The sequence below is a fragment of the Ammodytes marinus genome, assembly GCF_949987685.1.
Source record: "Ammodytes marinus genome assembly, chromosome: 14".
Lineage (NCBI taxonomy): Eukaryota > Metazoa > Chordata > Actinopteri > Uranoscopiformes > Ammodytidae > Ammodytes > Ammodytes marinus.
The window spans coordinates 6,804,180-6,818,206 of NC_137218.1; the positions used below are offsets into that span (position 1 = coordinate 6,804,180).

Consider the following 14,027-nt stretch of genomic DNA (forward strand, 5'->3'; position numbering starts at 1 on the left):
GGCGCTGGAGAAGGAGCAGCATCTCTATTATAGAAGTCATTTACAGGCGAGCAGGAGACAGGAGCCCCGCAGGCAGGAGCACTAGGAGTTACCTCTCCTTCTTTCATACAGTTTTGAAGCGAACTACTTTCCGTTCAGAGCGTCTGCGACTGGCAGATTTTTCCATTTCTCCTCGAGGCGTTTCTTATTTAGAAAATCCACCAACACGGAGCGAAACCAGGACAACGAACAACGACCCTCCCTCATCTCCGCAATCATGATGTCAATGAACAGCAAACAGCCTTTCAGTATGCACCCGATGCTCCACGAGCCCAAGTACGCGCCTCTGCACTCCAGCTCAGAGGCCATCCGCAGGGCCTGTCTGCCCACTCCATCGGTGAGTCCAAAATACATTGTGTTACTGACTCACAGCCGTTTCTGTCATTTGAAGAAAAACACTTTCAAAACATGCGCAGGAATAAAGAGAAGAAATTACACAATGCTGCGAAACATGTAGCTTTTTTCTGTCTTGTAAATGTGGTAATTTTTAGAAGAAAGATTGTAAATGATTAGATATGGGATTAAAACTCAAGCAGGTAGACGCACACTGAAATCGTTGGCCCTGTGTTCTGCCTTAATGCATTCAGTTGACATATGGTTCCCACGTCAATTTTAAAAAATAACAACTAAAGCGTTCCTTTATTATTTCATTCAGAAAAATCTTATTTCGGTGACAGAAGTTCAATATTATTTGGACCGGTGTGAATGTAAATAATTAAAGTACACTACCATCGAAATCAGACCATGAGATATGGACTTGACAGAATGGATCAGCAGCGAAATAAGGGCAGCAACAAAATACAAGATAACCAGAGCTGAACGTCGGTGCGTAAAGACGAATCCCGCATCGAGGCAGGTGTGAGCGATTCTGCTAAAAGTGAAATCAAAGACGAAGGAGAATACCAAAGACACAGTGGACTATAGTGTGTTGCCTCATAACACCGCATTCCTATTCAAACTCACACTTTCGTTTCATTGTCCGCAGCAATTATTCATTACCTAGATCGTAAATATTAATTTTGTATGAATATCCACCCACGCTGACACTGTGTGTAGGCGTGGGACAGATCCAGTGATGACCAAAGTAGCACTGGATTGATTACATTATTTGTAGTGAGATAATAAGTTAAAGAAAAAAAAGTTAACGTGATTGTTTTAATTGCTTTCTATTCGACGAAGCTGTAGAAACACTTCTTGATATTGGAGAGTGTGCTTGTGCGTGCCACTTCATTTTCCAATTTAAATCAGCCTCTTCTTTAGTGAAATTGTTGATAAATGTGTGTGTTAATAGTTTTTACAAATGTTTTTACAAGGAGCATTTAAATAATTCATACTTCATGATCCATGTAAAAGGTGGTGGACGATGTATGCGCAGTGGACAATTGAAATGTTTAAACTTGTTATGATCAACTGAAGTCAAAAATGCAGATATTTGTCTAACCATCCTGCCCCTCTCTCTCCTCTCTCCTCGCAGCTCCAGGGCAACATCTTCGCGGGCTTCGATGAGCAGCTGCTGCAGCGGGCCGAGGCTCTGGCCGCCGTGGACATCGTGGCGCAGAAGAGCCACCCGTTCAAACCAGACGCGACCTACCACACCATGACCACCATGACCAGCATGAGCTGCACGCCCACCTCCTCCTCCGGGCACCTGCACCATCCGTCGGTTCTCTCCTCGCACCACCACCACCACCCGGGGCACCACCACCAGTCTTCACAGGGCCTGGACGGAGACCTGCTGGACCACCTCACACCAGGCATCTCCCTGGCAGGCATGGCCGGCTCCGACGTCTGCTCGTCGGCCTCGCACAACGCCCACATGAACGTCATCAACCACATGCAGCACCACCACCACCACCCGCAGTCTATGAACATGCACGCGCACGGCCTGGGCTCACATGGTTCTTTGGGGAACAACATTGGAGATTCAGAACCCGATCCGAGGGAGCTGGAGTCCTTCGCCGAGAGATTCAAACAGAGGCGGATCAAGTTAGGGGTGACCCAGGCGGACGTGGGGTCTGCACTGGCCAACCTTAAAATCCCCGGGGTGGGATGTCTGAGTCAGAGTACCATTTGTAGGTTCGAGTCCCTAACGCTGTCGCATAATAACATGGTGGCCCTTAAGCCTATTCTAGAGGCCTGGTTGGAAGAGGCAGAGCGCGCGCAGAGGGAGAAGATGGCCAAGCCAGAGATCTTCAACGGTGGGGATAAGAAGAGGAAACGAACGTCCATCGCCGCCCCGGAGAAACGCTCCCTCGAGGCGTATTTCGCCGTTCAGCCTCGGCCCTCGTCGGAGAAGATCGCAGCCATTGCCGAGAAACTGGACCTGAAAAAGAACGTGGTGCGCGTTTGGTTTTGCAATCAGAGGCAAAAGCAGAAACGAATGAAGTTTTCTGCGACGCATTAAAGACTAAAGAGACGTTTACAATAAAGACAAATGAGAGACACGCTGCTGCTGCTGCACTGTCAAAAGAAATACAAGGTACACCGTTGCGCCCTTTGTTATGGATGGAGCTGTTTGAGGCTTAAACAGTTAAATATAATTTTAACAAGTAATTTCATCTTTTATCAGGTGCGTTTTTCTTTTCTTTTTTAAAGATGAAAGTTTTCATTGAGTAATTTTAAATTTTTTTTCATTTCTGAAACAAAACTGTACAACTCATTGGTGGACTTTTTTTTTCCAACAAAATACTGGACTAAATGTCTTGTTGAGATCAATTTCAGCAACATCCACCACATCCGTGTTGTTTTGCACCATTGCCTAAATCCACAAAGTATTCGACACAGGCAGAACACTTTTTTTCATTTTTGTTTCTCTCTGTTGCAAAGAGAAAACCTACACCTGCTGTCACTGGAGTGTGTCAGAGGTGCTGGGAGGTTTTGGATGATGGACACTTGGTGACTATTTTCCACTCAATAATGGCCAGGACCTTTTTTTTTTTATTTTTTTTTTTTGAGCAGCTTCAAAACAACTGGATCCAACGGTGTACCTTTTTATTAATTATTCTGACAGTGGATACGGAGCACCGGGACTGGGAGAAAGACTTAAGACTGTCCAAAAACTTAAAAGACTCTCAAATCCTTTTACGCGTCTCCACAGAAGAGGCCGATGCTCTCTGAGATATGTGGCGATCACCCACCGTGGAAGGAAAAGAGAAGAAGGACGATTCATTCTTATGGCAATTATTGTACAAATAAATGAAGTATAATAATGAGGAGAATCGAGGAATAATTGAAATTATCCTCCTTAGCTTTTTTATATTTATCATTGTACATATTTGTGAATATGTTGCACCTCTGTGTGTGGGAATAAGGCTCATTGAAACGTATTGAATTGTTCGATGTCTTTTCTCCCATGGGTGTTTGTTTCTGTAGGGAATTTGGACCGATCGGACGAAAAAAAAAATCGGTCTGTTGCTAATTGGCGAGGCACAATAACTACTGTAATCCATTGCATGGTTTACTCGTAAAGGAGGTAGTGGGGTGTTTTCTGTGCGTCTCCAAAAAAAATATGAAAATTATTCCCCTTCCTCCAAAGTGAATGCATTGCAATAAGAAGCAACACACACACACACACATAGGCCCACACAAACACGCGCACGAATACACACATTCACACGGTATAGCTGTGTGGCTACCTCATTACGCGAAGTGTTGGCACGTTCATGGTGATTTTAAAAACACACTCACACCCACGCTAAAAATTTAAAAAAGAAAAGAAAAATAGGATAATTTTTGGTTTGTTTTTTAATGTGTTTTTTTTTCATCTTCTTTGTGTTCCTCTTCCACCGGTTTTAATGGCGTATTAGGCCTAGAAGACTCACTGATGTGTAAACCTGTTGTATGTTCACTGCAATGATGCTTTGACAATCAAATTATTATTATTATTCAGTTGTTTATTTCCCCCCTTTTTGTGTCCTCATGAAAATGAATGATTTTGTTTTTATTATTATTATTATTATTATTATTATTATTATTATTATTATTATTATTATTATTATTATTATTATTATTATTATTATTATTATTATTATTATTATTATTATTATTATTATTATTATTATTATTAATTATTATCATTATTATCATTATTATTATGGTCACTGACACCTTTGTGGAGCGCACTTTGTAGATATTCTGATGAAGGGAAATAGTCGGCCTTATTTATATGTTTCCAACACTTGACACTTGACGACGTTAAGTTTTTGTTCCATGTTTCTTTATATTATTGATATTATGCCCTTATTTATTTATTTAAACTTAATTTATTTTTTTTGGAGGTAAAAATAATCATATTTCATTTGTGAAAGTGTGCTTTAAATGTGTCTGTGTAAGCGACAGAAGCTGAAATAAACCGTGCACGTTTTAATTCATCCTCTGACAGCCTCTCTTTGCAAAACATATGAATGAACAATGCAGGTGTATCATAGACATACTGTTTTTGCTATTTTAATCCATCATTACGGTAGATGAAAGCAGCTTTTGGTGCTAAAACCAATTAGAGGTGCAGGTGTTAATATGCTACAGTCAATTTTTTAAAGCTAGTTTTAATGGACCGATGCAACATGAGCTTTGAGCAGCAGCAGCAGCAGCAGCCTCTGAGTGTGTGTGTGTGTGTGTGTGTGTGTGTGTGTGTGTGTGTGTGTGTGTGTGTGTGTGTGTGTGTGTGTGTGTGTGTGTGTGTGTGTGTCTTGGATACAGTGTGCGCCAGTGTTTGTGCGGAGAGCATAGGGCAGCTGCTGCTCTGAAACAGGAGAAGCCTGGAGGTGAAGGAGGTCCGTCTGAAAGCTGCTTCCCAGCGCTGATGAATAGGATTTGATACTTGAGTGACTCTCATATTGATCAACTTTGCCCCGGTATGAAGAACTACAGCACGGCTCTATCACATCAGGAAAGCCTGTTATATGGAAGACTTTTTCTTCTTTTTTTTGGGGTAGAAAATAAATCTTTAGACATCAATGGGCGGAGCCGGTAAAGACGTCAAGCTTGAAAAGCAATAGCTACAGAATCTCTGATAATAAAAAATACGTTTTCCCCCTGAAGCCATACAAGATATGTGTAAACTAACACTAGACCAACGTAAAACAGACCACACCGTTTCACCAGCTCTGTTGCAATCCCCGATTGTTCAAGCATGTTTGAGAGGAAAGCTAAACTAGTTTAAAACTAAACAAAAATAAACATATTGTTCTTATTTCACCCCAAATATTAAAACACAAGTGTTTAGAGACACAGGGTATTTAGAGGTTGTGATGGAGGCAGACAAGACGCCCAACTTAAGTCAAGGTTAAAATGATATGGTCCACGTTTGGGGTGTCTGACATCATATTAAAAGATTCATCCAGGCATAAATATGGTCATTACAGGCTTTTGTAATATTCACACTTTTAGGTAAAAGGATATACTTGTTCAACCAAACAACCAGCATGTGTTATTGTGGGACGATAGACTCTCCTCAGGCTGCTGGAATCCCCAAATTCATGAAATAAATATATAGAAGATGTGACATCACAATCCTCAATGTTATGGTCCTGAGTCTATAAGACAGGGTTTCTTCTGTGTGTACAATTCAACTAAGTGACATTTTTTTTCAGATGATACAAACCATGAATGAACCCTTCTACAATAAGGAGGTCAGGAGAAGTACAACACATAATCTCTTGTTCCATTGTAAACCAGAGTTTAGGGGTAAATAGCAATGAAACCCTCAAGTGTATATCATTGTATTCCTCTATCCCTATAATACAAAGGACACCAACGTATATTTCAACACATCTGTTCATAAAAATAATCATTATAAAAATGTTGCTAATAAAGCACCTTCTTAAGACACCGCATATGACAAATGATGTTAAAATAAACTAAACTAAAACCTTATACAAAGCAGAACTAGTTGGAATTGCATTGCACATGCTGCATCAGATACTGTATATAGTGAAATCAATCTGGTAGCGTTGTGTATAGTGGACATATCATTCACAAATAAGCCTCAAATGTAAAGATAAGATGTATGATTTAGCTGCAGTATACAATGTTTTACATATATGTGCCCATCTTAATTGTAGTGTTTTCAACGCAATCACAAAATGGCAACATATTCATGTATACATAGACAATACCTTGGACCACAAGACTCAACATGAGAGTTTCAATTTAAACATCAGAGTGCCCAAAAACCCTCTATCTGTTCGTGTTTGGATAGATTAATATATACAGTGTACTTGTTCAGAATCAGTGTATTTTATTCAAATGAGTGTTTTTCCTTCCCTTTCCTCTCAGCTCAGCAGGTGGTTTGGGCCCATAAACTCGTTATTAATGAATAATAAATATGGCCTGGTATGATACTATTGATTTTTGTGTGTGTTTGTTAAAAAGCTGCTTTTCACTGTCGTACAACACTGGCTCGGGCCCTGTTCCCCTCGGAAGCAACTCAATACATAGCCTGTTAAAGCATCCGGTCCCAATGAGGGGCCGATGGAGGGTCCAACTGGTCACCAGCAAACTGAGCAATGGCTAAATGTAACAGTTCATCACTTAATTGTCATGATTGGTGCATGACATACAGTATGTTATGTCAATAGGTGGATAAGGAGTAACTTTTAAGCGTAGAGAGTACAGTCATATGACAGAAAATAAAGAACAGCCTCCACTAATGAACTAACTTGAAAGATGAAACTATGACAAAGGGCTTTCATTCTTCCACATTAAAAGAAAAAGTAATGATAATAAAGAATAATATAATACAATTCTCAAAAATATAATGCTCTAAAAAGAACGAAAATATAAACTTAGTATGTACTATCAAGTGATCAGTATTTCTTAATTTCCAATGTAAAATATCAAGATTGATACATTTAATCGAAAAAAGTTGATGTTCCTGAATCCTTTCTTTACCAGTTTATTGACGTATGATTCTCATATTTTACGTTCAGAGGAGGAATAAAATCCCACTTCTGTATTGCGTATTTGTCAATATTTACAGCTATGTGTTTTTTTTTTGCCCAGCAGACAGTGGCTGCCATGTTGGTCTATAACAAAGAATGTAGTACATGGCTTCATCAAAGTTTAATCGTCGAGCGGTTCTCCAGTTGAATCCCTATAAATTATATATAATTGACTGTGTGTAATCAATGTGAACAGTGTATCAGGCTTCCCCGGAACAAAGTGACGGGATGCAAATTATACACACATCAAAATATATATCAGCTTTCGTAGCCTTTTATTTCAGTCCGCCTTCATGGTATTTTACCTCAAACTAACTATACATATTTTTATAAATAGTGCACTTAAGCTTATTCAACATGTATTTGATATATAATTGCACTTAGCCTTGTCTTAGCCTGTATGCTGCTCAACACCTGTATAGCCTGAAATAGTCGATTTAATAATTAAAAGCTACAACCAAACAAGTGACTGTGTATTCCTCTATTGGTTGCTGTTTACCATGTGATCCTTCCTCCTCAACACTCCACCCATGGCAGTGGCATAGTTGTTGTTGTTGTTGATGAGCAGATTAAAAGAGCTTTTCCCAGGACGGCCGTAGTTAATTGTTTGATTTAAATAATTAAGAAACGGAAAGGCCTCATTTTCCTCCGCTGTGTTTTCCTGATCCAAATGAGAGTGAATCAGACCGCAGCTTTACTTCAGCTCAAACAAGTAGAGAGCCATTATCCGGTCTGGCATCAGCTACATTTAATACATTGTTTTTTGTTAAGTAGAGAGGTATTCCTATAGACTTAACCAAGTATGTGACTGATGTATCCAAAATGACCTTTAGCACTTTTTTTTAAGGGTTTATTAAAGCATGGTTAACTGTTGGCAGGAGATGAAATACTACCTGTGTTATCAGTTCTCCAAGTCAGACACTTATTCACACACACACCAGTCACCAATTCTCCAGACCCCAGTGTTTTAGTCCGAGTCAAAGTCTGTGTCGAGTCCTAGCTGAGTCATCAAGTTTTTCATCACAGTATTAGTACTCCAACCCTGTCTCCATACATCCACTCTGAGCACAGCTGAGACAACAGTCATCATTCACATAACCACAAGAGACCACTTCTCATGGATAACCTACACATAGATTGCTGAATGTTTGAATCTGCTACTGTGTTTTACTAATGATCCAGGGTTTTACTAACTTACTGATATGCAATCATGTCAAAAAAAATGCTGATATGTTATGTGCAGTTGGTGACATTGCAATGTGATGACCCCAAGTGGCAGCAAATGTTAATGTATTGTAGGTGCAAGAGACCCCCAAAACCCCTAATATAAACAAAGGAACTTCCTTGAAATGCTGTAATATTAGTATACCCACGACTCTCCAAACCTGAAAATGTAGAAGTTGTGTCTGCATGAAGCATTCGCTGACTGCTGTTCAATATATAGTTTGTCATGCTTTCCTGTTTGAATCTGTCTTTTGTTGTTCACATATTCCTGTATTTGGTATCTGTATAAGGGCGGACTGGAGAACTTCACTGTATGATGCTCAAAGGGTGTATTTGTGGTAAAAAAAAATCTTACCAGGGACGAATACAGAAATGTAGAGCTCAGGCTATAAAATGTGCCTCAATGCAACACTCCAGATCCTTTTCCATCCCCATGTGCACAAAACCATTCTGTTTAGACAACATGCAACTCAGTCTAATTCAGCACCAAGGGAAGATATAATAAACATCAAGTCAACTTAGGAAGTGATCTCTCCAGTATTTGGTCCCCTCACCAGAGCACGGTAGACCAATAGCACGCCACCCAGCGGGGACCAAAACCTATAGGAATAGGCAGTAGATGCAGTTAATTCCACCCTCTTTCAGATAACTCCATCCACTCCTCTCTCCGGCTTGTGTGTTTTTTCCATGAAGCGAGGAAGCGCATTTTCATAAATAGACCTTGGCCGAGCGCTGCGGCGATGAAATTTTAATGAAGCTCCAAGTCTTGAGTGCAGCGCCGGGGCCTTGGAGAATCAGCCCCTCTGTTACATTACTATAGCTTTCTGTCTCTCCCTCTCTCTCTCTCGCTCTCTCTCCATCTCTCTCTATCTCCCTCTCTCAAACAAACACTAATGCAAACATAACCCCCCCCCCCCACCACCACACACACACACAAACACACACACATGCACAGCTCTGTTGCATTGGTGCATATTGACAGCATGGCTGGAACGGGACCAGACTGAAGGGAGGGTGTGGTGTGTGTGTGTGTCTGTGTGTGTGTGTGTGTGTGTGTGTGTGTGTGTGTGTGTGTGTCTGTGTGTGTGCGTGTCGAGAGAGGCAGTGGAACACTAATTAGTTTTTTTTTTGGCCAGTTATTTTTTGTATCTTGAGGGGTATTGACCCCCGTTAGTGTTCCGTTATGGAGATAAAAATCAAGTTTATGCTGGCAGCCACATTCAAACATAATGCACACACACACACACACACACACACACACACACACACACACACACACACACATACGCACACACACAAGCTGCTGACACACAGTGGAAGTGTTCAATTCTTTCAATGCAATATTTATCAATGACGTTAAATCCTGCATTTCAGCCGTCTGAAGGAGTGTTCACACACACACACACACACACACACACACACACACACACACACACACACACACACACACACACACACACACACACACACACACACACACACACACACACACTTTAATAACATGTTTGGAAGCTACTATTAATTCCCCGTGGTACAGGTCTTTGCTTATTAGATTAAAGCTGAATCGATGATACAAGGTATAAATAAAACACAAAACTAAATATGTACCTCAGGGAGGTCAAAGGTCGGACTTACACAAAGCAGGTGGACAGAAAAGGTGTTTAACCACAAGAAAAACAGGCTATAAAAATATAAAAATGCATTAGATATTTCGTTTGGCTGAGTGAATGATGATGGATGTGGGTTGGTGTGTGTGTGTGTGTGTGTGTGTGGTTGAGGTGAGGGAAAGGGAGAGGGTGAATAGTCGACGACATTATGCATATGAGGCGCTAATTAAAACATGGCGGTCGTAATTAGGAACATTGTATAACTAATCAGGCCTAACGAGCATCGGGGGCGGGCAAGGCGCTGATCAAACGGCCGAGTTATGAGGCTTAATGGGCGGATAGCAGAATGACAGTCCCTCGGTTCACTCACGCAACCAACCACCATCATTAGGTTTTATTGTTAAGACAATAATGAGAAAGACAAATCTGGGAAGGGGGAGTTATCCAATCCAGGTTATTACTGGAAAGAAATATGGGGGACATTTTTGTGGTGAAATATTAATTGGAGAAGCCAGAGATACATTGTTTTAATTATTATTAATATTGTTAATAATATTAATACAAATAATAATTTTGATTAAAATGAAGTCTATATTGTGATCATATATTTAGCCTAAACGAAACCGTTAAAGGATCTACTGAATTTATTCCAGACGCAATGAAAAATGCAATGGCACATGAATTATGAAAACCACAACAATATCGTAGCAGCGATATCAATATTTACACAAACAGGAATCCCAGATCTTGGGAAACCCTTCCCCGGTCCGCGGAGGAGGAAGAAAAAGAATAGTTTGATAGGTTTATAAGTCGTGGAAACAGGCCCGTTCTGTTTGCAAGGTCCAGATCAAATTAATAAATAATAGGCTAATGATCATCATCATACGAATAAATAAATCAAAACGGTGTAAGCCCCAGTCACGTTTATGTTATTTATTGACTATGAGAATCGTTTGCCAGAGGTATGTCTGTCACTGAACCATGAGACTGATCATTCAATAAGAAATTCAACTTTAACTCCTGTTATTATGGGCTTTTTCGGCCCCACTCCCCCGTCAGCCCCTCTGTCTCGTTTGTGTCAAGCTTCACGTTAAATATGCGATTTCAATTCGTATCAATAATGTAGCACGCGCCCGCCATTTAAATATTCATTTCCCGTTTACACTCGGTTCATACAGACAGTAGTAGGCCTTCTGTATTTGCTGCGTAAAGTTAACATGAGTCATAATCTCCGTTATAATAAAAAATAAATACAAAGACGAAAAATATCTGCCCCTCTACAGACGTTACATCTGTTCCTCTCCCAACCTGTAACGGCATATTTATTTAATGTGCGCGAGAGACGAGGGCCTTCGCTATGCGTGTGCAAGCCAATGCATGTGCTGTGTTGCATATCATTTATAGGCTAGGCTAAACCACACGCAAGCGCAAAAAGGATAAATTCGAAAGCATGAAGAGGGGGTTTCAAAACAAATGTTGCTACATATTGCAGCATTGGAGCGTGGATTGTGCTATTAAGTCTGTGTGTGATTTGTGTATTGAGTGATTGAGGCCTGCTGCGTTTTTCCTAATTTATTTTTCTATGTTTCTACTTTGTGGATATTTAAAAAAAAAATCATGACATATCATTACGAAGAATACTTTTGTAAGGATTGGATAATTACTTAAAATAAAAAAGTAGAACATTGAAGTCCCAGTTAATTTGATACAAGTGATGAAACCAGCTGTAAATTAAGCTACTTTAGGCCTAAAATAAAAGGAAATGCAAATTGTCATGTTTAAGTTAAAAAAAGATAATATGAGAAATATAAATATCATCTATTATAATTCTTAATAGGCTACATATTTGTGGTTTCCTTGGAAATGACATGATAATTATTTTTTCATCTCCAACATAATGCAATTCTGCAAAACAATTCAGCACCTTGGACAACGATATATTTCCGTATACTTCTCCCTCTCATTCGCAGGTGCACGCACAGCCGTATTGCCTACGTGTGCGCACGTGCAAACGCCGGAATTATTCATAGATCAGCCCTTTCACCAGTCAATGCTGGATAGGCTACTTAACTTCACCGCATCAATAAACTAAACAGGAATATACAGTGGAAGTTAATCACAGAGCGCGCGGGCCTGCAGGCTGCGGAAGCATCATACGTCATGCGAGTAAACAGTAAACAGCTTCAGATTGGGCTGTTACGTTTACCGGGAAACATATTATGCAGGTGATGATGCCTGGCCCATGGCTTTCTGAAGGCAGTGTGATTTCATCTCATCATTGGTGAAATCAGTTTTTCAGAGAAGTATTGATTCTTCTTGAACTAAACCAAACAACATTTCAGTTGCATCCATTCAGTGGCTGCTCACCTTGAGGCAACGAGTCTAAACGTGGTGTAAATAAGATACAATATATATATATATATTTTCCTTCTCCAACCGCCTGCGTGAGTTTCCAAAATCATCCAGCAGTAGAACGCTATTTGGAAAAGCAACTGGAAGAAAAAAAGATATATAAATACGAACTTCCATAATTCAGAGAAATATGTTCAAAGAGACGCAGTGGTATATGGGCTCCTCTAATCATGTCTCATCAATAATGCATTTTAAAAACTGACAGGATGCCCGAAACGTAGCGCGGCTGCAACATGAAGCCCCGTTTCTCGGACGGACACCGGCTAAACTCCAGCGTTTAGTTGCGGTACAATTTTAATGAAATTAAATGTATTGACGGCAGAGGAGGGTTCTGGTTTCAGATGGATTAAAAGCCCGCGTGCTGTAAATGGATTCGGGCCTAAATTAAATCACTCTAACCCTCAATTGCCTTGTTTATTTTCTAATCTAACCTGACGTTCATAATACATTAGCTTCAGGATTTTATCATTCTCATGGGGAGAAGGGCATCAGATAAAGTTGACAGCTCATAGGGAGTTCAAATCAATTTACTATAATTAATTGAGCAACTAAACAAATCAAATCAATGATTTTGATGATCTCCATCTTGACAACATTCAAACGTGTGTCCAGAAATTCAAATGAGGCCTCTATTCATTTCACAGCACCATTGACAGATGGACTTAACATACCACAGGTACATGTATGCAGTAGCATGTTGCTTACATTGATGCAAGAATTAATGGTATACACATGCAGGAACCAAACATGTAAAGTTGTTTATTCATGCTTATTGGTGGTTGTTTTAATACATCTTCACCACTCCTGAAGACCACTGGACTTGTGCACTTTGAGCATAAACACCGCACACCAATACACTGGAGAAAAATGCTGGGCCACTGTGATTGAAACACAAAACTCATCTTCCCAGAAGTCCCTTTCAAATGCAACACATTGGCAGAAACAAACTGACAGAGAAACCAATAACTGGTGTTAGGAGGCTTGATGGATGGATGGATGGATAGATGGATGGATGTGTGGATATAAGGGTGTGTGTGTGTACGTATGGGTTGGTTGGGGCTTGTGTATGGGGATTCGCTCCTTGTGGACTGAGTTGCTTTATTTCTCTGCCCTATATATCTGTTCGCCTTCTCTCTCCATATCTCTCTCTCTCTCTCTCTCTCTCTCTCTCTCTGCTCAGGAGGCTGCTGCTGCTGCTGCTGCTGCTGCTGAAGGGATGTATGAAGCGCTACTTTCTTGTCTAGGTGATGAATAATGCAGCGCTCGGAGGCCAGCAAGTTTCCAGTTAAATACCAATTTGCTTAACCAGTGTTTCCAGCCCCTGCCAGCTCCACTCAGTATAGGAGGCAGCTGCAGTGGCCTCTGGTAATTAGAGAAAATATCTATATCTGGAGGAGTAGGGAAAGTCCTCACACCAACACCAATACATGTGGTCAGTCAACGTTCCTCATGTAAAAGACACTACGCCTCATTGTACCTGAAGCCACTATGAGGTGCTGAACTTTGCCTCAAATGTACTCTTGTCACAAGTGTCTTATATCCTGATGATATCCAGAAGTTATACAAACGTATTTACAATCAGCCACGTATATATGCCAAAAACACCAGAAGAACCAGTGATGTGCACAGATTCTCTATGGGACAGGGTCAAAACAATTAAAAAGGCAACGTATCCATTTGAACGAAGGACCCTAGGGCTAAATCAGAGTGTGGAAGGGACCCATCAGGGTGTCTATTCAAGGTGAAATTTGAGAGGCGCATTTGCTACAGGTGCCCCTATGGTAGAAAACAAACCAACATGTTA

General features: G+C 40.4%; 1 protein-coding gene across 1 annotated transcript; it reads left to right on the forward strand.

Annotated features, from left to right (window-relative positions):
• Positions 1 to 256: 256 nt before the first annotated feature.
• Positions 257 to 2,443, forward strand: pou4f4 (POU class 4 homeobox 4; the record flags this gene model as incomplete). Its single annotated transcript, XM_080041429.1, has 2 exons — positions 257 to 376; positions 1,514 to 2,443. The coding sequence occupies 2 exons, from the start codon at positions 257 to 259 to the stop codon at positions 2,441 to 2,443; spliced, it is 1,050 nt and encodes a 349-aa protein (XP_079897555.1).
• Between the last annotated feature and the right edge of the window lie 11,584 nt (positions 2,444 to 14,027).